Genomic DNA, 24,718 nt, shown 5'->3' on the forward strand with positions numbered 1-24,718 from the left:
GCAGAACTCCCCCCGTGGGTCGCCCAGGAATCATGCACTGGGAGAAACTGTGCGAAGCTGACCCGTTACAGGTTGAGTGTGTCCATTTATGTCTGATGTACCGCGTAGCTTTTAAAATGAAAACAGCAGTCAAAGGGGTAGGAAAAGTAAATAACATAGGCCACCTACAAAAAAAGGATGGACGCGTAATTATTTGCACAAAGCATTAGAAAATACTGTGATATTTTATTATTAAAAATGCTGCTGAAAAGTTTATACATATGTGTCCAGCCATATATATCTTCTATCATTACTTAAGGCAAAATCAAAAACAAAATTTCAAAATAATAACCCAAGAAACCATTAAACCCTGCGTGCCTGTGAAGGTCAAGGATAAAAGCCTAGGAAAGTTTTTTTTTTTTTTTAACTTATTTTCTTTTTCTCATTTTTTTTCTCATTTTTCTCTTTTTTATAGATAGCAAGTATATTTTATTCTCATAGAACTCTATGAAGATTCTATAACTTCTTTCCATGTAGAAATAAGATATCATTTAAGGTGTATTAAATTTCTTTTGATCATATCCTCTGTAAAAGCTATTCACTTAACAAGAACTCTTTTTTTTTTCCTTATCCAAATGTCACAAGCCTGATACATTACTGTGCATATTGCTAGCAGAAGACAATTGGAAATACTAAACAAATATTGGAATTCACATTACAAACATACCAGACCCACACTGATGCCAAGCATCACCTCTCGGGTAGTTGTATGGACAGTCTATCTGCCGTACCCCGCTGGGGGTAATACATAGCTTGCAGAAATGACCTGACAATACCTTTAGAAAAGGATGAACTGGGGACAAAACTTGTACCCGTGACACGTCTAGCTGCAGGAAAGGATTGTTGGTTGGCCATGTGCAAAGTGGGGATTATAATAGTTCACATATGTATATACAGAGACCCACTCTCAAATCTTAACCCAGATGGACGACAGAATTTATCGTGGGACTTCTATGCACCTGTAAGAACTGTCTTTTGCTAAAGGGCGTTTTCGAAGACGTTGGTATCGATCGTTACTGTTTTAGTGTAGGGGTTCAGTACTCGAGCGTTGTGCCAAGGGGCAAGGACGCTGGACTTATCTTGTGGAGCATCCCCAACGTAGCAATGACTTGTAAGCCTCGCTTTCTGAAATAACCATAGTCAAGCCCAGAGACAGGATTTTCAAACATCTTTGGCTGCTACTTCCTGATGTTGCAATAACTCTTGAAAGACAAACTATAAAGTAACCATTGTTCTTTTCCCTTCCACCGGAGGAAACTCAAAATATTCCTTCAGATAAAATTAAAAGGACAGTGGGAATGTGAGGAGGTGTTGGGGGCAAATGTCCAGTCCCCAGCTTGCCAATTTTAAGTGGGGCGAATAATTTCCGTAACTTATCTTGACAGCGAAGGCGACCCTAACTTTGCAGAAAAACCCATGCAGAGGGCTTTTCACGTTCTGTCCTTTCACGTGGGTTTGTTTTCTCCCCGTACGATTCATTGACCAGTGACTGATACACAAGTCTCACAGTACTTTAGACAAGCATATGTGTTATCCCATAAACGATGTAAAGAATAAAAAAAAAAAATCTTGCTTCCTGATAAATAAGGGACTTACTGCTTAAAGAAAAAACAGGAAACACACATGCCCTCCTTCAATCTGATTAGCTAAGCTGAGCAGGTAGCCCGGCACCCACAGCCCTTTCTGCAGCTGCTGGGGAACACTGAGCCGTATTTACCCGGCGGGGCATGGCCCCACCCCCACCAAAGGCAAGCTTTCTTTCCTTTTTGGCAGGACCCCTGGGGGTGGGCAGCAGGTCTCCCTAAACATATTCAAAGAACCACAACCATAGACCAAGACTTGTATTTTGTTTTTTGTTCCTGCAGTGTCTCTGTGTGTGTGTGTTTCTAATTCAGCAAGCTTTACATAAACTCCACGCTGGGGATGGGGGATCCATCTAGGTGGTGCAACTCCATGGAGGCTAACACACACAAAAATAAAAGTTTGCTAACACAACGGTCGGTCTCCTAACAATGCTGTCGCATGCATCCCAGAAAGGGGGGTGAAGAGCCCCACCACACAGACAGTCTGGGTCCGCTGTGTGACACCACATCGTCCTACAAATGAAATGCGTTAGAAAACCCCATGTGTTTGCTTACCACAAGGAATTAAGAACATCCTCCTGTGTCCTGGAGGAAACAGAGGTGAGTGACTAATGTATATATATATATTTATATACATACAGACCACAATGGAAAGCACAATCTTGCTAAAAGGTCTTTCAAACTGAAAACACCAATAAAAGCTTTTTTGTTGTTTTTTTTTCCTTTCTCTGTGTGTCTTTTTGTTGAAACTCACAGCTATATACATTTGTTTTTTCTTTTTTTTTTTTTTACAAAGTTCCTTAAATATAGTTCAGGCTGGCGAAACACCTCTTTGCACAGAACTATACATATGTTACTGCATAGTCGGCTCTTGTAATAATAAAATTCTACTTCTCCTTCTGTCTGGATGATAGCTCCATGCACTGGGTAAAATCCCACAGACTCGTCCTTCCCTTAAGTAGAGCCATCCGTCGTATGGCACATATTGTATTTTTCAACTGTTAATTAAAAAAAATTTTTTTCTTAAGTGTCCCTGGCTGAGTCCCCAAAGTGTCAGCTTCTATTGTTAACACGGGAAGCATCCAGGTCCTGGAGACGGTGATGTCCTAGCCACACTAAACGTTCTCTGGAGAGGTGGAGATGTTAAAGCAGTATTGTAACAGCAATGTATACTTTTTCACATTTCATAGGGTCAGAAGTAGATCTTGTCGTACTGGGAAATGCCAATGGGATGGGTCTACAGGGACACGATGGTGGCCCTGTTCTTTTTGTCTTATGTCACTGGGATGACCCACACTCCTCGTGGGCACACGTTGCTTCTCACTTTCTCCCTCTCTCCAGTGGGAAGGAGCAGATGTAGCGGAAAGGAACAGCAAAGCTATACTCTAGTGGTCGAGTGTCCGTGGGGGAGATTGGTACTGTTTTGTCCTCCGCTGAAGGTGTTGAATGTGTGCAAAGGCTGCATGCCCGTCAGTGTGTTTGGGATCATGGTGATGGTATTTGGTGTCATGAGTGGGATGTCATCTGGAGACCTGCGCAGCGTCAGGGTGTAGTCTGGAGGACAGGTGAGCCTCAGCGTGTCGTGAGCCTGCAGGGACTCACACTCGTGGTCATGTTCCAGCTGCTTCATCTGCAGGGACATGATCTCTTCGTTCTGGATGTGAGCGATGTCGTTTGTGGTATTCCTCTGGGGACTGGGGCGCCTGTGCGTCTCGTGGCGTCTCTTGTCCTTCTTGTAGTACAGAGCCGCAAATGCCAGAATGTTGAGGAAGAGCAGGGAGGCCCCCACGGCGATGGTGACGCTCAGTTCAGTGGAATAATCCCGTTTGGTTTCGATGAGGACGGTTGTGTCCTCGGGCCCTGTCTTATGAGGGTCCTTGGAGTGTTTGGGGTTGTTAGCAGGAGTGATGGCTGGGCGTTTGGTCGTGGGCCATATCTTGGCGGGAGACCGCCGGGTTCCATAGGGGAAGGAGGTCATGTCGGGAGGAGGGACCTTCGTGGTTGTTGACACGTACTGGAATATCTCATTCAGGTTGTGCAGGTGGGGAACCAGTTCCAGCCAGAAAGCCACCTTGGTAGCTCGGTAGTGATCCCTCACTCTGGGCTTCAGGCCAATATGTAGATAGAGCTGGTCTTTGGGGTTATACTTGGACCAGGCCACTTCCTCAAAGCGATTGGGTTTTGTATGAATGAACTTGGTGTCCTGAGGAACAGGCTGATTTGGGTCACTGGGGACAGAAGGAAGAGAAAAGAGGGAAAAAAAGGTCACACCCTTCGACATGTGACAAGTAAATCTCGCCATCAAACAAAACAGGGAATTAGGACCATTTAATCGAGCTCACCAAGACCTGTTTATGAATACCAAGTACTCAAATAGCAATGGACACACTGTGGTTTAATTCAACCATGGCTACCATTTTGTATTTTCTTTAAAGTCTTCTCTTCCTTTTATTTTAAAAATAATTCCTGGTGGCAGAGGTCTGGCATTTTCATAACATTTCTACTATTTTTTTAAATGCACCAAATGATCTTCAAAAATAAAAAAAAGTAAGAAAAAATGGGTGTAGGAAATTTTTTCAGTATTTCAAGTTTAGCTACTCTTGAGCCATAAATCTCAACCAAGGCGTGTTGTCCACACAGGGACATTTGGCAATGTCTGGGGACATATTTGGTTGTCATGTGTGGACTGTACCGCCATGAATGAGTAGAGGGCACAAACATCAATAGTATTGAGGTTGAGAAATCCTGATTTAGAGGCAATTGTTCAAAAAGTAGCATTTTCTTTCTTGCACCAGGGTGGCTTCTGAGGTGGACAAACACATACTGAAGTTTTAAGAACTAAAATTGTGTTAAAAATCAAATAAAAATAGGACTTGCCATTGCAAAATGTGAAGACACGGTGAAATGAAGGCACCACGAGTTTGCTGTCTTTTTGAAAGAAGAATAGTTGAATATTTGAAAACCTTTCCAAGACTGAGCCATGTAAATATCAAATAACATTCCATTAATTCTAAGAATGGTGATAAGATCACAGCTTTACATATGGTGAAGCTAACATGTTTAGGAGAAGTAAATCACGGTGCAAGAAATTGAGAGTTTTTGTAGATGTTAAGTGTGCCAAGCCAACTCTGAACCCAAGAATTGTCTTGTTATTTACATAAATGGGCACAGGCAGAAAGGGAATCACCAAAATTAAAGGGAAATCCAGAAAACATGGTACTTTAAACATCTTTGCCACCAACTCTTTTCTTTTACTATAACAAAGAACCTCCCCAAAATATCATATGCTCATTTCTTCCATCTATTTTTACGGTTGGCAAAGTGAAGTGTAAAACATATTTCATCTTAATGTTTATTTGTTTTGAAAATTTTGAGGTCATGCACAGTAAAACATCACCTAATAGACAACACTGAACGTTCAGACGTCATGGACAAGCCAGAGAAAGTTGGGATGTGCACACACAGATCTGGCTCTTCTCACTTCTGTTTTCCATGGAACAACGTTCTGGCAGCATGGACAAAGCTGCCTCTAGCCACTGCCTATATGCTCACATGCCAGAACACTGGCCAGAAGTCCTACCTGAAAGTCTCAAGTCCACACACATGACCGTACATTGTGCAGGATGCAAACGATACCCTGGCCATCTGGTGCATGCAGCCTTTGCTAAAAGAAGGACACTTGTCTTCAGTCTGAGGCTGTCGAAATCATCTCCAGGCATTAAGCTCTGAGGCTCTCCCTCATTACAGCTGTGAAATCTTGCACAAATTTCTGAAGCCTCTCTGGGCCTCATCATCCTCATCTACAGAATGGGTGACGATACTGGGATTAGAAGTAATTGATGGAGGCTCAATAATCATAACAAAATGTTTGGAAAATAGTGACAGCCTAGTAAATATTATCCCCTTTGGCCAATATTCAAAGTAGAATGCCTAAAAATTGCTTAGGGAGGGAGAGAGGACTGTTAAGTAATATACTGTAATACCCACAGCATGTACAGGGTACCATAATCTGCATATAGTATATGCCATATAAAAGTATACTGTTTACCACCGTATATATGGTATGCTATACATTGTAAATAATATACATCATAGCATGTATATTACATGGTACATAGTACACATCACAGTATATTATATTACATATTGTATGTATTGAATACTGCAGTATATACAGTATAGTATATACTTCATGTAGCATATACTCTATACCACAGGATTTATGGTATATACTATATGTTATATACAGTATATGCTTCATAAAAGTATAATGTAGAATATATACTCTGTGAAAGTATACTATATATCATAGTATATACTGCATAATGTACACTATATATATGGATATCTGTATCACTAGATATATAGCTATATATAGATACATATAATTATATGTAAATATAACTATATACACGGCATACAGAAAAAGAAATTTTACTACTTAACTGAGTGCACACTCACTTTTATTTTACTCATGGGATCAAGAAAAAAGAATACACATTTGTAGATCCTAATGCATGAGGTTTCTTTTTTATCTGTTCATTTATAAACATTAATATATTTAAAATCTTTTTATCTGATTTTTAAAAATACTTGCATGTTTCAGAAACATGTTGGATTCAATATAGCAACTCATGTTTCTTTTATTTGAGTCTTCTGAAATAAATTTTTGAAAAAATTCCTATTTAATTGGAATCTGCCATGGAAACTTTTGTCACCGATTTTTATTTTCTAAAAGCAAGGAAAGGTGGTAAGGATTCCTACTATTTTTCCATTGATCTGATTTCACTGAATTGGGTCTATTAGCTGTGTGACCTTTTATTAAGCAGAGGGCATCTAGGAAAAAGAGTATTCTGTTCATGTTGGATATTGGACTCTTTTTGATGAAATTCGGTGTGCATTTGAAAGGTAAAGAAACACATTTATTTTGTTCTCAAAGAATAGAGCAGAGGATTTTGAAAATCCAGATAAGTAAGCTTTAGCCTGATACAATCTATCTATTAAAGTTCTTGGAGGTGCACGGTCAGAAGCCTTAAACCAAGATAAACTCACAGAGCTTATGAAAGTCCATCATTTTCCCTTGTCAAACACTCCAAAGACAGCAAGACCTCTAAGTGGGATATCAGTGTCTTGCTTTTTTAGACTTGACTTCCGCATATGGCATGTTTTAATTTCCATGAGTAAAATTAAAGATCGTGATGATTAAGGATAAAAGCAATGGACGTATCTTCTCTCCCTAGTGAAAACCTCAATGCTACCTGCATCCACATTTCCCAGCACCTGAGACACACATTTTCACCTGTCACAATTTATTTGAGACATCATCTTGGCGGAGGATAGTCGAGTGCATTTCTAAGCCCTTGTGATCCATGTTATTTGCTAGAGATAGGTAATATGATTCCTTTGGAAACATCAGTAAACTCTCTGATGGGCTCCTTTTGATGGCACAAGATTCTCCTCACACCTAGCGTAACGTAGTACCTGGTATTTGTTACCAGATGTCTAAGAAGAAGGCTACCACGTGCACCTACACAACAGGTCAAGATGTTCATTCATTCTGCTTACAATGCTTTTTGGCCGTAAAGGTCATTTTAAGACCAGACACGGGCTGCAGTTCTCTCTAAGCCACGCACCCTAAGGGCCTCTTGAGTTTTCGCAAAGGTTGAAAATAAACTCATCACAGGATACCAACAACGTCAACAGTCAAGATAGCATCTCATTAGACCTACACCGAGAGCCTTGGTCCTGAGACCAAGTCAAAAAAGTGGAATCTGTGTTGGTTGCATTTGCCATGCCAGAATTATCTTTGCATTATCTGAACTCCAATGGCATTTAAGTAAGGCCCTCGATGGACAATGCATCATCTGGTTCCTTAAAGTGCTGATTGTTGCAATATGTCCTACAGAGACCAACTTTTCTTTGGTGTCCCCACAAAAGAGTTCAGACTGAATCGGTGTTTGATCCACAAGCACCTGGATTCTATGGACCAGTCAGGGCTCGCATTCCCCAAGAGATTTTCTATGACACAGGTTGTAATTCTTTCTAAGCCTTTGTAAACCTTGGGATTAGTTTTCATTTTTCCTTGACATTGCTTTTCATTTAGCAAAACTTTCCACATCAGCTTTATTTTTAGGCTAGTACTTATTGTTTTGGCCTATGTTGTTCTTTTCCAGCACTGTTTCGGTTGAGTCTTCTTTTTTTATTTTTAACATTTATTTTTGAGAGAAAGAGAGTGTGAGCAGGGGAGGGGCAGAGAGAGAGAGAGAGAGAGAGAGAGAGAGAGGCAAGGGAGGGGCAGAGAGAGAGGGACATACAGAATCGGAAGCAGGCTCCAGGCTCTGAGCTGTCGGCACAGAGCCCGATGTGGGGCTCAAACCCAGGAACTGTGAGATCATGACCTGAGCCGACTAGCACCCTGGCAGCACCTTGGCTGAGTCTTCTAAGCTGGATCATGGGACCTTCCTTCCTTCCCTCCCTACCCGCCTTCCCCCTTCCGTGTCTTCTATACCCATATTCCCAACATTTACTTCTCTGTGATCCACAACAACAAAAAGTTGGCATAAAATGTATTTACATTTAAAGACAGACATAAGGTCACACCTGTGAGCCGTGGGTTGTACGAAAAGCAGCACGAGGGTATACTCCTTGCCTGACATCCGAACAGTAAGGAACAGCAGCGTGTTGTCTGTAAGGTACAGAAGACTGGAAACAGCAGCCAGTGATAATGGCAAAGCATGTCCTGATGCCATGGACTCCTCTCTCCGTAGACAAGGGCTGTGACAAATGGCTGGGGAGATGTTCTTGTAATCTAGCTCCTGTCTCTCTAGTGCTGGTGGGGAGCAGTCAGTTGATGGTGTGTGTGTCACGGTCTGAGTATGTGTTCTGAAGAACAGAGTTAACCAGCATGCTCACACTGTGGCGTCAGACATGGTTTATCCTACGTTGTTCCATTACTGGCACCATTTTGGCTCACCTTCCCTGGGACCACTGAAGCAGCCCCCGCCGGGGACAAGGAAATACACCCCTGCAGAGAGCCTACTGCACCGCTACCCTAATTAAATAAATGAATAGCAACCACCTCTCACGACTTTGCCAAGTATTGACAAATACCTAAATCACTAGACTGCCCACCGTTCCATCCTCTGTCTCCTTGTTCAACTGGCCGCCATGGAAATATTATCCCACACATACTGACGCTGGAAGACTCCATTTTGCATTTCACATTAGAGGAAGTTCTGAGTGACTCTCTTTAAGGATGATTTGAGTCATTTCAATGACCTTTCCAAACGAATGAAGAAAACTGACTGCATTAATATCCCTAAGTACTATTTCAGCCGTGGCCCACAGGCGCTGAGGAAGTAAAAATAGCTCCTGTTTGGATCCAGTCCAGGTTCTTCAGCCTGACATCCACAGCTCTCCATTGTCTTTCCCGTTTGCTCAGGGAGAGCTTGACTCTCTCTGAAGTTCTAGATTCCACTTAGATGACACCTGTTCCCCCAAAGCGGATGTCCTCCCCCTTCTGACCCCTTTTCCCATCTGCTCTGGCTGCTTTGACACCTTCATGAACACATACCATGAATGGTCACACGAATGCCTTTGGCCGTGATTAAGCCCAGGCTATTTAACAGTTCCATCACTACGTTCCCCACACGAGGGTGTGCGCTGGGCACAGAGATCTTAGGAACCAAGCTATGACATGAAAAGAAGCACTCAATAGCAGAATGCTGTGGTATTTTTAATCCTGGCTCAGCCTTTGATAGGTCTTGGTGAAAATATCCATTTCGCGCTAGGAGATCGTTCCCATCGCGTGACACTAATTAGTTTCCTTTACCGTTCTTCTTTCTTTTTTAAACGCCAAGAGGGCATCAGCCCCAGAGCTCTTGGCAAGGCAAGAGGAGCTAACGAGAATTTAGTGGCTTTGTTTGCAGTTTGCCATTTTTTTCATGGTTCAGTTACACTGGTGATGAATGATCACCATGTAAGAAAAATCATATAAAGTCCATTTCCAAAACACATAAGGGAAAGAAGTATGTGGTTTTAACTAAAGCGAGTAAGGACGTTTAGATATTACTTAAAGAGTGCTAGGTTTGGATGAAAATGTAGGCAAAGCAGATGGCCATCATTTGGGAAATCTTTCTGCTTCAAGAGCATGACACTTGGTTGGGAAAGACATCACACACCTGAGTTCAATGACACAACTGGGCATCATCCTGCCTTTAAAAGGGGTGATAAGTTGAATTGTTCCCCCATCAAATCAATACCATATGCCAAAGTGCTAACCCCCAGAATGTGACCTCAGAATGTGACCGTATTTGGAAACAGGGTCATTCCAGATGGAATCAGTGAAGATAAGACGGGGCAGGTTGGACGTCTAAACCAATATGACGGATGCCCTTAGAAGAAGACGGCCATCTGCAAACAGACACATAGGGAGGCCACCACATCACACAGACGCAGAAACCACAGTCATGTGGCTGTAAACAGGCAATGCCACAGATAACCTGCAAAGCAGCAGGAACTAGGAAGGAGCACAAAACTGTCCCCTAGAGATTGTAGAGGGAACTCGGTCCTGCCAACACCTGCATTTTGCATTTCTAGCATCCAGAATTGGGCAACGATAAATGTCTGTCATTTGAAGCCACACCGTTTGTGGTACATGGTTACAGCACCCTAGGGATGTTATAATAACATCATAAACAAGGGTGACATAAAGATAGTCGTTGACTAGGGGATGCCTGGGGGGCTCAGTCGGTTTAGCATCTGACTTCGGCTCAGGTCAAGATCTCACGGTTCATGGGTTCGAGCTCCACATCGGGCTCTGTGCTGATGGCTCGGAGCCTGGAGCCTGCCTCGGATTCTGTGTCTCCCTCTCTCTCTCTCTGCCCCTCCCCCACTCGTGCTCGCTCCCTCTCTCTCTCTCTCTCTCTCTCTCTCAGAAACTACATAAACATTAAAAAAATTCGTTGGCTTGATGTCAATCATCTCCTTGTTGAGGAAAGAACCCTTAGGTGACAGGCAAGCATCTGTCCCAAATATCTGTACATCCTCCCTCCCCTACTGCCTCCTATGCCCACTGTGGTTAGACCAAACGTGTAAAATGTGACAGTTGGACGTGGGTATCCATACAATACACTTGCCACTCTATAAACACGCCATACTTTTGCTAAGACCTCCAAAACTCTGAAGACAGCGTACACACAGTAACAGTTGGAATCGTTGTGAAAGAATGAGCCCTGAGCATTGAGCCCTCAGCACCACGAACCCTGTCTCTAGAACTGCCTCAGACTCAGGCACTGCGGGCTGCTGTCGTGTGGGTGCCTCTGTCCCACATCTGGAGTGCCACGGGAAGACGCACATTCCCGCGGAGAGGGAGAGCATCTCCGATTTTAATTCAGGGCAAGAGGCTCAAGGTTAATGAGAGAAGCCCACCCAGGTAGAACAGAATGATACCTCATTAATTTCCACAATCACGTTGTTAGACAGGAGAAAAATGAAAAGTTGCTGTGACTTTGTAGCCATTTAAAATGCTGGGGAGTCGGGGCGCCTGGGCGGCTCAGTCGGTTAAGCATCCGACTTCGGCTCAGGCCATGATCTCACGGCTGGTGAGATGGAGCGCTGCGTCTGGCTCTGTGCTGATGGCTCAGAGCCTGCAGCCTGCTTCGGGTTCTGTGTCTCCCTGTCTGTCTCTGCTCTCCCTCACTCATTCTATCCCTGTATCTCTCAAAAATAAATAAAAACATTTAAAAAAAATTTAAATGTTGGGGAGTCTTCTGATGCCTGGGTGGCTCGGGCGGTTGAGTGTCAAACTCTTGATTTTGGCTCAGGTCATGATCTCACAGTTCATGGGATCGAGCCCTGGGATGACAGTGCGGAGCGTGCTTGGGATTCTCTCTTTCCCTTTCTGTGTACTCCTCACCCACTGACATGCCCGCTTTCTCTCAAAATAAATAAACCTGAAAAAATAAAAACTTGGGGAGACTTTTCTATCCTTGCGTGCTTGGAAGCTGCTCAACAGGATATCGGTGGGACCTGTTGTTTGTTATGTGTGCCTCTTGTGGGTTTTGTACTACATTTAGCTGAGGTCCTTTCCTGTGAGGTATGTATATACACATATATATGAAATATATATTTGTTTATGAAATAAATATGTATAAATGATATATAGATGAATAAGTATTTGCCAATATGTGTATATACAGGAAATAAATCTCATAACTGTAGAGAAATATACATACGTGTGTGTTCATATATAGTATAAACACACATGGATCGTATTTCTTAGATGTATTATGAGACTGAATTTGTTCTCGTGGCTACGCAATAAACACAAATTGCCATGTGGTACACGTGTTTTGATAACCCTACTATTTACCAAAGGACACAAGGTCCTATTTGATAACCCTACTATTTACCAAAGGACACAAGGTCCTATTTGATAACCCTACCATTTACCAAAGGACACAAATTCTGGGATTGGCTTCCAAAGGTATTGCCGTTTACCCCTGAACCCTGGAGTGGCAGGTAGAAACAGACTTTTAAGTATGCAATGAGCACTCTTAGTAAAAATCTGGTTGGCAGAAAACAATTTAAGGAGGAGGAAAAAGCGAGGCCCCCCACCGTTACCGTGTGTGAATGCATCCTGCACTCCGTTCGTCATGGCAGAACCAGACAATCTAGGAGAAGAGGAAGAAAAACCTGCTGTGGGGAAGCACGTACCCGGTTTTGGCAAAATTGGTCCAGTAGGTCATGACCACTGCGCTGAGCATGACGTCGTTCTTGGAGAAGTTACAACTGAAGAGTTCAGTAGGGCCAATCATGGGGATCCCAAAGACGTAGGGGACTTCGTCACCATGGGCTGAGTCCGCCCAGCTGGGCTTCATTTCACTCTGGCAGTGGTGGTAGAAGGCATAGAAGTAAGTCGGGGAGCCATACTGAGCATGCAGGTCAGCCGTGGCCACCGCGGGGGCCACCCACTGGTGATCCGTGAAGAGAGCCACCAGGGTCTTTCGCCGCGTCTCGGGGTTTTCCTTGTCTGCCCAGTCCGTGTACATGAACTTGATGGTTTCCCGCAAAGTGTCTTTCCCCTCTGGGTAGCCGTAAAGGTTGTCCACAAAGTTGGACACGGAGAAGTCAAAGTCGTTGGGCGTCACACCATCTTCGTTGTCCACGATGCCGTCGACAAACTTCAAGCCTTCCCCCTGGTTGACACCAAGCATGATGTCGTAATTGAGGAACTCCCCCTGCTCCATCAGGATCTGAGGGTCGTCTGGGATGACGTCCCCGTCGATGACGGGGCCAAAGGAAATGTGGTACGTGGCCGGGGTGATGGTCTGCTGAATGAGCTCCTTGTAGTTCTTATTCCGAAGGCATTCCACCATGTCCGTTGTGTCCAGCATGTTGCAGCCGACTTTATCTGCCAATATCCGCGTGTACTTGGCTGGCTGGTAGTTCACTGCCCAGCTGGACAGTGCGGTCCCGCTCTGGATGATCGCCTTCTGGAACAGACCTGCAGGTGCAACGTTGTACACATGCAAATGAAAACCCGAAAGACAGAAAAGCAGCTTTTACTTAGCAAAGAAGGCTCTGATTGTCTCTCGGGCATGTGAATTTCTGGATACAGTGGCATTCAGCGCTTTCAGGATTTTTTTGCTCATTTCCATCTCCTTCTCTCCTCCTCCCCTTCCCGCTGGACATTTGTTTTATGGGATGTTATTACACACACGCACACACACACACGCACACACACACGCGGTTTAAGAAAATGGTAAAAAAAACTTTTAGCTCCAGTGGTAAAAAAATGTGCAATCTGTTTATCACTCCACAATTTAGGGTAGTCTAGCCGTTGGCATCCCCAGATGCTGTTATGAATAAAGCCACCCAGGGTAATCACCTACCTCCCATTCCTTAAAAATATGCTTTGAGCCAGGAAGATGTTAAAGACCATTTTGCCTCACCGGCAAATCCAGGTATCACTTCAACATGCAGAAAAAAAAATCCACTAAAATCAATTTCAGGGTAAAAATTCAGAGATGTATTTCTGTTTCCACCCTCAATATATTGGATGTATTAAGCTTTCACAACTAAAATATTAATTAAGCTAGCTATTCCTAAAGGAATCCTCACTTGATTGCCCAAGTAAAATGCATTTTTTAAAAAAAATCACTGGTCTCAAAATTGCATCCATTCAAATCCCAGACTTTCCTCTAATGTATTCTGCCACATGTTCAAAATGTCTGTTTCATGAGAAATAAAAAAAAAAAAGGGCAATTTGATGAGTAAAATTCTGTGTGGCTTACAATATTCTCTCAGTTCTGTCTAGTGCATGAATGTTGGGAAGTAAAAAAAGATTTTTTTAAACCCTGTATTTTTCACTACTACAGGACAAGAGCTGATGGGGTATAAAATGATAGCATTCTGTTTCTTATCTCTTCCTGCCATTTTCTTGAATTCCAGCATGATGTAGCTCTCATGTCTCAGGAGACGCTGGCAGAGTAATTCAGCTGGGAGCCCAAAAGTTCGTGCCCTGTAGAGTTTTAAGGTCATGCAAGCAATCAAGTGAGGAAACATGATTGCAATCAGGAAGATGTGATTCTAAAGACTGGAAGATTGCCCAAAGATGACACACAAGAGAAGACGTTAAGTTGATCTGGTTTTGCTCAATGCATCATCAAAGTCATTTGGGGGCCATTCTCCCAGAGTTTATAATGCTCTCAGACATGTACAACTACTGATGTTTGTGTTTGGCTCTAAAGATTAATGTGTTGAAGCCTCTTAAAGAAATGATGTCAATATGTGATCGACTGAAAATTTTCACAAGTTAAAATAATCAGGATTAGAAAAATTTTGCTAGATGTTTTTTTTTTATCCTGTTACAACTATTGGCCATGACTGACGTAGCCATGTGTTTGTGTGTGTGTGTGTGTGTGTGTGTGTGTGTGTGTGTGTTACAGAATATAATTTGTGATAAAACTTGAATAATTGGATAAAGAAAAATACCACTCATACTTCATACTATAAAATTCAACCAAAATGTTTGGTTAGCATTTTACTGTCATTCCTACTTGGCTATCTATCTCCCCCTCAACGTTGTTTTGTACAACTGTGTCCAGTAGATGCATAGCTTTCACACTGTGTTTCCCAGACCACTGTACGTCTTCAGCACAATTCTTAAATATTTTAATTATTGTTCCTTTGAGTAAATGCATGTGTTCCTTATAACTTTCTTGTCTTTTTAATCTTGGGGCTTCTCATTTGATTCTTTGCTATGATACTGTGGCAAACATCTTCAAGAAAACATCATTTTCCATGCATCTGTTGATTGCTTTTTTGGGGACTACATCGCTAGAAGTATAATTCTAAGGCCAACTATCTAGTTATTTTCATAGTGCTCATTACATTGCTGGGTTGTTTTGAAAAGCTGCTGTGTAGAGATGCGACCCATGCCCAGCACGGCCATGGAGCTTGATCACTTCCGACATGCTGATTTAAGTAATTAATGCTCTTCCTCCAATTAGATTTGGTTTCCTGTGTTTGATTACTAAGGAAGCTGGTCCTGACTACTTGCTAACTTGAGAACTGGGATCATATCAGTTGAAAAGTGGGAAAGTCTAAATATTTTCTGGAATGCTATAGGTATTGATATTGCCAACAACCCCTCTAATTGTCCACTGTTTCATTTTTGTAAAAATGAAGTGTTAATATAAATGTGAGCCCGTAATGTGACCTCTCCTTAGACATTATGAAATAATCTATAGCCCTGTCACCTTTGATTTGACCGATGGTTGCTTATGGCTCTTGGATTGAGCATCCTAATAACAGGTGCATTTTGAATCTCCTTACTAAGCCACAAATCTACTGGTCACATCAGTGCCTGTTACTAGTTAAAATTTCTACTCGAGCTGAACATTTGTATTTCCTAAGAGCTACAGAATACCTTGAGAGGAAATCTGAACTTCAACACTGGAAGCCGAAAGTGGAGAAGCAGTTGCTAGGTAAAATACCAAACAGGAGAGACAATCAGGGCTTTCCTGATAGTTGTTCTGTGCGCAGATATCCATGAATCCCGTACAGCCAGTCTATTCTGCACAGAAGATCAAGGCTACCCTCTACTCTGGCACAGTTTTTAATAGCTAAGGAAGAATGGTGGGAATAGGTTTGAATCAGGGTCTGGGAAGTTGGGTTTCTTCCCTGCCTCCATCACTTGCTGTGTGACCCTAGGCAGGTTATACAACCTCTTTGAGCCTCAATTTCCTTTTTGATAAATGAGGGCTTTGGGGTAGATACACTTCAAGGTCCTCTTCAGTTTTTTTGATTCTATTTTATTAAAATTCTATGTATTTATTAGTCTTTAAAATATTTTGACCTTTTCATTCCTTTTGCAAGACTCTTTAAGGAAAAACAAGTAACTCCTTTAAGGTTTCAAGTGCTTTTGATGAAAATGGTTCAAATAAAAATGGTGCAATTCTTCAACCAACCAATGACATGGAAGGAAATATAACATGACCCTGATAATTTAGGTCATCACCAAGAATGTTTATTTGCATTTTCCTGGGTTGTTTGTTTATTGTTTTTTTTAATGTTTATTTATTTTTGGGAGAGAGAGACAGAGCACAAGCAGGGGAGGGGCAGAGAGAGAGGGAGACACAGAATCCAAAGCAGGCTCCAGGCTCCGAGCTGTCAGCACAGAGCCCAACGTGGGGCTCAAACCCATGAACTGTGAGATCATGACCTGATCCAAAGTTGGATGCTAACCGACTGAGCCACCCAGGTACCTCTGTTACGTTTTTGTTTTTGAGGGGGGAGCCAGGAAGTTATTATGAATGCATCTAATTCTAGTTGACTTCTCTCTTAAACCCCTCCTCTCAAATTGCTTGGAACATCAGTCATCAGTGGACACAAGGGAGCCACCTCAAGTTAGTGTGGGTGACCCAACTGACTTTTAAAACCACACGACCATGAGCCGCGTTGCTTATGGAATGTAAAAATGTGCATCCGTCTTCCACATGACTGTTTCTCTTCTGTATTATCTCTCCCAAGTTGAAATGAGAAGGCCTTAAAATTTAAAGGTGACCGAATAAAGTCAGGAAGGCAAAAGCAAAGTGTTGGTCTTCCTATAAGAGTCATTATGTTCCAATTGTTGTAACCAGCACTGAATTGCTAATATTTAAATGGTTAAAATACAAACAAAGCTGAGCTAAAAGAAAACAATGTGAGGGGCTCCTGGGAGGCTCAGTCGGTTAAGCATCCAACTCTTAGTTTCGGCTCAGGTCATGATCTCATGGTTCTTGGGTTCAAGTCCCACAACGGGCTCTGCGCTGACACTGCAGAGCCTCCTTGGGATCCTCTCTCTTCTTTTCTCTCTGCCCCTCCATCACTCACGCCTTTGCATGCTCTCTCTCTCTCTACATAAAAAAAACTTAAAAATTTTTTTTAAAGAAAGCAATGTGAGCTCATGTCATCTGGGGACTTTCTGCAGAGGATTCGAGAGAGACTTATGGTGACACCACCAGCAGGCACCTTGGATATGAACTCCACATGTGTTCACCAGTCAGCCCTGGGGGTCGAGCACCAACACGGGGATGCCCTTGTTACCTTCTGAATAGTGCGATAAGGTCAACAGACTGACGCAAGACGCCCCCGCGCCTGAGCCGAAGATGGTCACTCGCTTGGGATCCCCACCGAAGGCCCCGACATTCTCCTCAATCCACCGAAGTGCCTGGATCTGGTCCAGGAGCCCATAGTTGCCTTTGGCCGCCTGGTCACCGGTACTTAAAAACCCTACAAGAGAACACAGGATATTTTGGGTTGTTGATGATAACAAAGCACATAAACATCCCCGGTATTTGGAAATAAATCTCATGGGGGTGCCTGGGTGGCTCGGTTGGTTCAGCGTCTGACTCTTGGTTTTGGCTTAGGACATGATCTCTCAGTTTGTGGGTTCAAGCCCCACATGTCAGGCTCCGTGTGCTGATGGTGTGGAGCCTGCTTGGGATTCTCTCACTGTCTCTCTCTTTGCCCTTGTCTCTCCTGGCTCGCACACATACTGTCTCTCAAAATAAATAAATAAACACTTAAAAAATAAAGAAAAGATATCTCATGGTTTACCCTGTTCATTCTTTGGTTTTCTTCCTATAAATGAGAAGCACCAGTGGAAAGCATTTTTCATGGCAGGAAGGATTATATTATGTAAATAATCGTGATGATGGTTATTGCTTCTGTTTCTATTGGTTCTGTTTCTGATGATAAAATGCCTCCTCTATGAGTCTGTACAGGGCTAACATATCAGGCAAAATCAATCTCAAATATTTATAATATATGATAATACCAGAGACCATAAATTTTACTAGATTCAAGTTATCATTTGTCTACACACGTTGGTTGTAAAATGAGAAAGTCCTCCTTGAAAAAATTTTTCAAGGATATCCTAAAAGAAGTTTTTCAGGGGTGCCTGGGTGGCTCAGTCAGTTAAGCATCCGACTTCAGCTCAGGTCACGATCTCGCGGTCCGTGAGTTCGAGCCCCACGTCAGGCTCTGGGCTGATGGCTCAGAGCCTAGAGCCTGCTTCCGATTCTGTGTCTCCCTCTCTCTCTGCCCCTTCCCCGTTCATGCTCTGTCTCTCTCTGTCCCAAAAATAAATAAACGTTAAAAAAAAATTTAAAAAAAGAAGTTTTTCAGGGAAAAATAAGTGTGTGTGTTGGGCTGGGGCATCTGTGTGTTGGTGTCTGTGTGTAAGTGTGTGTGTGCATGTGTGTGCAGAAAAGCGTTACAGGTTGTCAGCTTCTCCCCATTGAATTCCTTATTGATATTTTCATTCTTTTTAATGCTTAAGTTTCAAACTAAGCGACAGATCCTGGGGACTCCACTCTTACTTAGCGCCCACCCCTTATAGACCACATATTAGAGTCGCACACAGAAACATGAAACTCTGTAATCTGAGCCGAATTACGGTGCGTGTTCAAATCACTGCAACTGTCCCTTGAAATGGCACGAGCTGGTATGTCTTATTTTAAAAAGAAGGATGATTCTATAAACTGAGGAACCAATTTCACCAAAGGCATCACGTTCCTAATTCGTCCTTAGAGGCTGCAAAGAAGGCAACCCAAAGCTTTTCCTGTAGCAACATGGTCAGATGGATACCAGACTCGTCTGTGTCTCTCTCGTGGCAAAAGAGATCGTGACCTTGAAACAAGCCTTCCCTCTGATGTCTGACGTCGTTTTACGGACAGACAGGTCCTCTCCTTCTCAAATTCCATGCTTGTTCCAGCCTCCGCCAAGGTTCCCGTACTGCACACATGTTGATCTCCCTTTATATCCACTTCTGTCTTGCCTAGGCCTTCTGACAAAACAACACCAAAAGCTAAAAAGGTGTTTTGTTTGCTTCTTAGTCATTTTACTTTCTTATATGTGCCCTTGCCCCCAAACACCCCCTTCCATCCCACCTCCTTTTTTTCCAGCCATTTCAGTAAGTGCTTATTACGCTCCTACAGCCACCCGCTGCAGTGTTTGGGTGAAGACAGACTGACTGAGGCCCTGAAGTCACATGAATCAAAACCTGGTTCTGAAACGGCACTAAGTGCACTCACGATCTCCTGTATCTGCAGAGATGCATGGCCAGGGCATCTCGAAGATTCAGGCCTCTCCAGCATTCTCAGGGGTGGAGCTGAGATGAGCTTGTCATTAGTGGGAACGTTCCGACGTTACCAACCCCTCCCTTATTTAATTAGCAATTACTAATTAGCGTTTCATGCCAACGAGTGTTCCCTGGCTCTGGCATTCATCATGCAACCTTTTGCACAGTTTCTCATAAAATGCATCGTGCCCTGCTTGGGAGCAAAGGCCCTTTCATGCAGCTTTATGTATGAAACGGGCTCATAATGGTAGTTTGGGTGCCGTTTAATAACCATAAGACAAGCCTCTCTTTCCCCATTAAGGAAAGCGGTGATTCATTCCTAAAGGCTCCAGTAATTTTCTGGCAGAACCGCTCTGTCTTCAACACATCCTTCCTCCACTCCCTCTCCCCCTCTGTGAGCTCTCCCAGAATGACCTATTTGCTTATTTTGTTTCCGCGGGGCACCAGTGAGGATTTGCAACATACGGTGAATCGCTAGCCTTTATGGAACTGAAGCCCCTCCCCAGCAAAACATGACTGTTGTAACCTCTCCAATGGCAGGCTAATTAATATTCTATACCCTGGCAAATCTTAGCTTTTCTAACAGCCTCCTATTGAAAGGTTTGATCTTTGCGATTCTGAATTCCTTCCAAAAGTCCTGAGGGAAACAGCTCTCCGTGCATGCCTGAAGTTTAGCAAATGAACGTGGGTTTTTTTGAAGTTGGTGTTTCCATAGTTGCTGCCACGGAATCTTCATTCACTGCATCATCCAGGGATTTTTTTCCACCCTCTCTTTTAATTTAAACAATCAACAAGGCAGAGTTTTTATTGCAGGTGCAGAATGAAGGCAAGCAATTTTATTTTACCCTGCAAGAATATATTTCTTCCCTATTCTGATTGTGGAAATAGAGTGCTTGATATAATGCAGATACAAGATGTGTATCAGTTTCCTATCATGCAATTCTATGAACGTGAGAGTAGATAATCCGTTTGGAAACGGCCATGCACATCACCAAAGCCGAGTGCTGGTAGAGGCATCCTTAGAAGTCTGTCCCCTCGAGAAGCACATCTCTTTCCATATACGCTGTAGATGAATTAACAGAAGCAGCCCCTTGGCTGGCTAAAACCAGAGATTTTAAACAAATGGCTTCTTTCACTGATAAGCACTCTTGGCTCCAAATCCGTTAAGCATTTCAGCTGATGAAACATTTGGCTTTTGAGATTTACTGTCTCTGAAATGAAGATTGTAAATCAGTCAGCCCCCCAGCCCCCCTCCCCCCGCCCCAACCCCCCCGCCAACAACAGAACAATGAGAGAGAGACAGAAAGCACATACTTGAACTCAGACCTACTGTGACAAGATCGGGACCAAGTTTCATTCAAAGCGCTGGAAGGAACCAAACAATATACATACTCACAAGAGATAAGCTCAGGTGTCCAGTGGTTATTGTAAAATATGGTCCACGAGAGGGGTGCCTGGGTGGCTCAGTCGGTTAAGCATAGGACTTCTGCTCAAGTCGTGATCTCACAGGGGTTTGAGCCCTGCGTCGGGCTCTGTGCTGACAGCTCAGAGCCTGGAGCCTGCTTTGTATTCTGTGTCTCACTGTCTCTCTGCCCCTCCCCCGCTCATGCTGTGTCTCTCTCTCTCTCTCAAAAATGATTAAACATTAAAAAAAATTTTTTAATATGGCCCATGAGAAATGCCCTCAAGCCAGAAATCACATTTCCCGCCTTGCTCGTTGAGTGAAATGGACATTGTGTAACAATGAGCACTGAAGTCGGTCTTCATACTGTGGCTAGGATACACAGATTCAGGCTTTGGTGGTAGGACATCACAATCTAAAGGTGTCTTGCTCTTCTGAATTGCACCATAGGGCTTAGGAGAATGATTCCAGGTCACGTGGCTTTTCACACAGGCAAGTCAGTGGTTATAACGAAGCCCGATGGTGCCAGATGCGACGGCCCTTTTGTTCTTCTGTAATAGAACTTTAAAGCTAGTTAATTTTCTTTTAGGACATAATTCATTACATAAGTACAGGAGACATTTTCTTGGGTGACCATTAACTAAAAGATAATTACCAAGAGAATACAGAATATTTTAGTGTATAATTTTATTGTGTGTATTCACTTGTGATTGGTGGAACTGGAGTCTCAACTGTACTTCTAAAAGAATTTCTGAAATACAGTGGAGACTATATATTATTAGTAGTACCTATACACATATGTATATGTAGGTCATATATGTATATACATATTCGTATAATGTATACGTATATAGAATGTATATGTATAAATATGTCATTGTGTGAGAACATACGTGTATGTAAGTATGGGATACATTAGATAGATGATAGATAGATAGATAGTTATAGGGATGGATACATAGATAGATATAGATGGGTGGGTGGATGGATGGATGGATGGATGGATAGAGAAACAGATACAGAGTAGCATGGGAATTGACAAATCATTAGCCATTATTAAATCATAATACCTCTATCTTATAAATTTAATAGAGCAAAAGCAAAATGGAATGTTTACACAAAAATTCTTCAACAAGAATAGATAGAATTCACTTTAGGTCACATAAAGGAGCCTGGAAAGGAATCTATGATAAGAATAGAGCAGAGGTATAAAAACGAAAATCAGCCACATAAATGCAAATGTCTGTTCTCTGATGTTTATAGGAAATCATTCACTGAGTGCACTTATTACAATGTGAAACTGAAGTTTTCCTGCTGGAATCATTTATGATTTAACAACAGGGTATATACTTGCACAGGATGGATGGAAGGGGAGAAAAGGTATATATTCCAAATCCTTGAGCCTGATGGGGCACAACTAATTGAAATTTAATGTCTCTATTTGTAGTTTTTAGTTTACTTAACAATGACATGAGTCATAACTTTCTACTGCATTTAATTATCACACCAAAGTCATACAGGGTCAAAATCTATCTATAAATCTGTTTATAAATAGAACAAAAATTTATAAATCTATTTATAAATCAAAGACAATTATGAACACACACGATTTCTGTAGCACAGGTTTCCAAACAAAGGGTCCATTAAGTTGTTAACGGGAATCCTTGCATTATTTCCATAAAGTATATTATATTTCCACACAGTATTTACACTGAGGCTGTGCAGGTTTTTCATACTACTTTAGTTGAAATTACATTAATTCACAAACTAAAACCAATTATATTCTGGAAACAAAGCACAAAATAAGAAACACAGTTTTGTTTAGTATATAATATAGATCAACATATGAAGGTTAAGAAGTTTCACAGTGATGAAATTTTTGGCAATGGCCATGTTGGAACCAGATCCTTTGAGCCAATGTTAGATGAGTTTCCATTCAAGACCCCATGCTGGAACATTCCTCTAGATTTGTGGGACTTGCATTTACTTGGCCCTCAAATCTTTTTGCTTTTATTTCTGAAACAGCTAATATACCTCATCACTCTGCTGGGTCCACACCCCAGTGCCCGAGATAAGACTTCCAGCTCACCCCTCCATCCTGGCTGCTTCCAACCTGTTCATTACCATTAGTCTAAACATAGTGCTCCCCAACTTGAAAAAATTGACAAAACCCATGAAGATGAAAACCTGAAACCCTCTGACACTGAAGTTCTATTTCTATGCTTTCTAGATATATATAAAAAAATCTTTATTTAAAGGTATAAAAGTTGCCAGCCACCCAAGGATCAATTCTTTTTGATTGTGACTTTGAAAATAAGAGATGACAGCAATGTCAGTGCCCATGCATAAAAGATTTGTTGCGTAAATCATGTTGGCTGAACCATATAATGAGAGGTTCTTGATTTCTGTGGACACAGAAAAACATCTAAGATCTCTCAGGAGAAAACAGTGAGTTTCTGAATACTGTGTGGTAAGATCTCTTTTTTATTAACACAATAAAGCGGGGTGTAAATTATAAACTCTGGAAGAAATCCAACATTTAAGTGTTTAGCTCTAGGAACGTGGATTGTTTACACTTAATTCTACATCTGGGTTTACATTTTTTTCCAATTTTCGCTTTCTTTAGCAATCACTCTCACACACTCACACACACACCACACCACCCTAAAGCAAATATGTTTTATAGTCAAATTCCTTAGTGGGACTTCCAGAGCCCCTCCGTGAGGTATCATGTCTATACGGCTGACCACGTCCTATGTATATTCTTCAGCAGACAGACCATGCCTTGCATTTCTGTATCTCTTTGCCTTTTTACACGCAGCCTGCTGCATCCAGGATGCTCTTGACCAAGCTGCGGTCAGCCTGTAACCTGCCTGATTCACATTGCCCGGGTCTGCCTTGCTCCTAGAAACCTGGCCTCACTGCAAGGTGCACCATTTGCTCAGGGAGCACAGCACCACCTGTAGACCAACCCCATCACCTCCCGGCTGCAACCACTGAGGCAGGATTTCGCACCTCATTTTCCTTCCTTCCACCGAGGCAGGTCTCTTTTTAAAAGTTTCCTGATGGCCTCGAATCTCTCAGCTCGGCAACTTTCTTTCAGTGACTTTCGATTCTAGAACGTACTGCTCTCTAGGAAGGATGTGTGCTTGTAGTTCAGCAGCAGGTTGGAATCTATGGTAATGCCTTGGGCATGCAAGTTTAAGATTCCAAAGCCCCACGTGGCTCCAATGTGGAGTCAAGAAGTCCCACAGCATTGCTTGGGGGAAATAACTGGGCAAGACCAGTAACATACAAAAGCACTGTGCCTGGTGTCCAGTGTGTATTTTTAAAAAACGGTCACTGAGTACTATGACTTCCTTGATATCAGAAACACTGCTATTTATTTCTGTTTCACGTATGCATAGCAAGTATGAAGAGATGCCCTTTGATTAAAGAAATGGGTCCAGAGGAAAAACTGGTCACAGGTCTACGTAGATTCTGACTTTAAGATTCTGCAGGTGATAGATGAAGAAAACATGTTGCTTATGCCAGATATTGCATGAAGGTGATGCATGTTTATTAATTCTGTTTACTAAATGTTCATTATGTGCTTAAAGTCTAAGGAGAAAAGCAAGGCAAGAAAAAACCCAAACAAAACAAAACACCCCACCACATAATCTACCTTTTCTCCATGTTGTGAATTAGGGAGATGCCATTCTACCAACATTTAGATATACCCAAAATGACCCAAGCAACATGCTAAAACCTGGGGTGGGGTGGGGCGGAATACAGTATTTGAGTAGATTTCTACAGATACCTTGAAAACTTGTACAATTTTTTTTTTTTTTGCATTCGCAAGCTTCTATTTGGTTTTTTTCTTTATTAAAAATTTTTTTTCAACATTTTATGTATTTTTTAGAGACAGAGTGTGAGCAGGGGACGCGCAGAGAGAGAAGGAGACACAGAATCTGAAGCAAGCTCTGGGCTCTGAGCTGTCAGCACAGAGCCCCACGCGGGGCTCAAACTCACAAGCTGTGAGATCATGACCTGGGCTGAAGTCGGACGCTCAACTAGCTGAGCCAC

The 24,718-nt window shown here is 42.4% G+C and overlaps 1 protein-coding gene across 3 annotated transcripts in view; it reads right to left on the reverse strand.

Moving 5' to 3' along the window:
* Window positions 1-244: 244 nt before the first annotated feature.
* Window positions 245-24,718, reverse strand: part of NLGN4X (neuroligin 4 X-linked) — a 313,846-nt gene continuing 289,372 nt past the window's right edge. For all 3 annotated transcript variants that reach the window (XM_015541539.2, XM_042974580.1, XM_042974581.1), the window contains 3 exons: window positions 17,214-17,399; window positions 12,339-13,128; window positions 245-3,850 (listed from right to left, as the gene is read on the reverse strand). In XM_015541539.2, the coding sequence (XP_015397025.2) occupies window positions 3,001-3,850; window positions 12,339-13,128; window positions 17,214-17,399 (1,826 nt within the window). In that variant the 3' untranslated portion in view covers window positions 245-3,000. The remainder of the gene's footprint in view (window positions 3,851-12,338; window positions 13,129-17,213; window positions 17,400-24,718) is intronic.

The sequence above is a fragment of the Panthera tigris genome, chromosome X (genome assembly GCF_018350195.1).
Source record: "Panthera tigris isolate Pti1 chromosome X, P.tigris_Pti1_mat1.1, whole genome shotgun sequence".
In the NCBI taxonomy this organism is placed as follows: domain Eukaryota; kingdom Metazoa; phylum Chordata; class Mammalia; order Carnivora; family Felidae; genus Panthera; species Panthera tigris.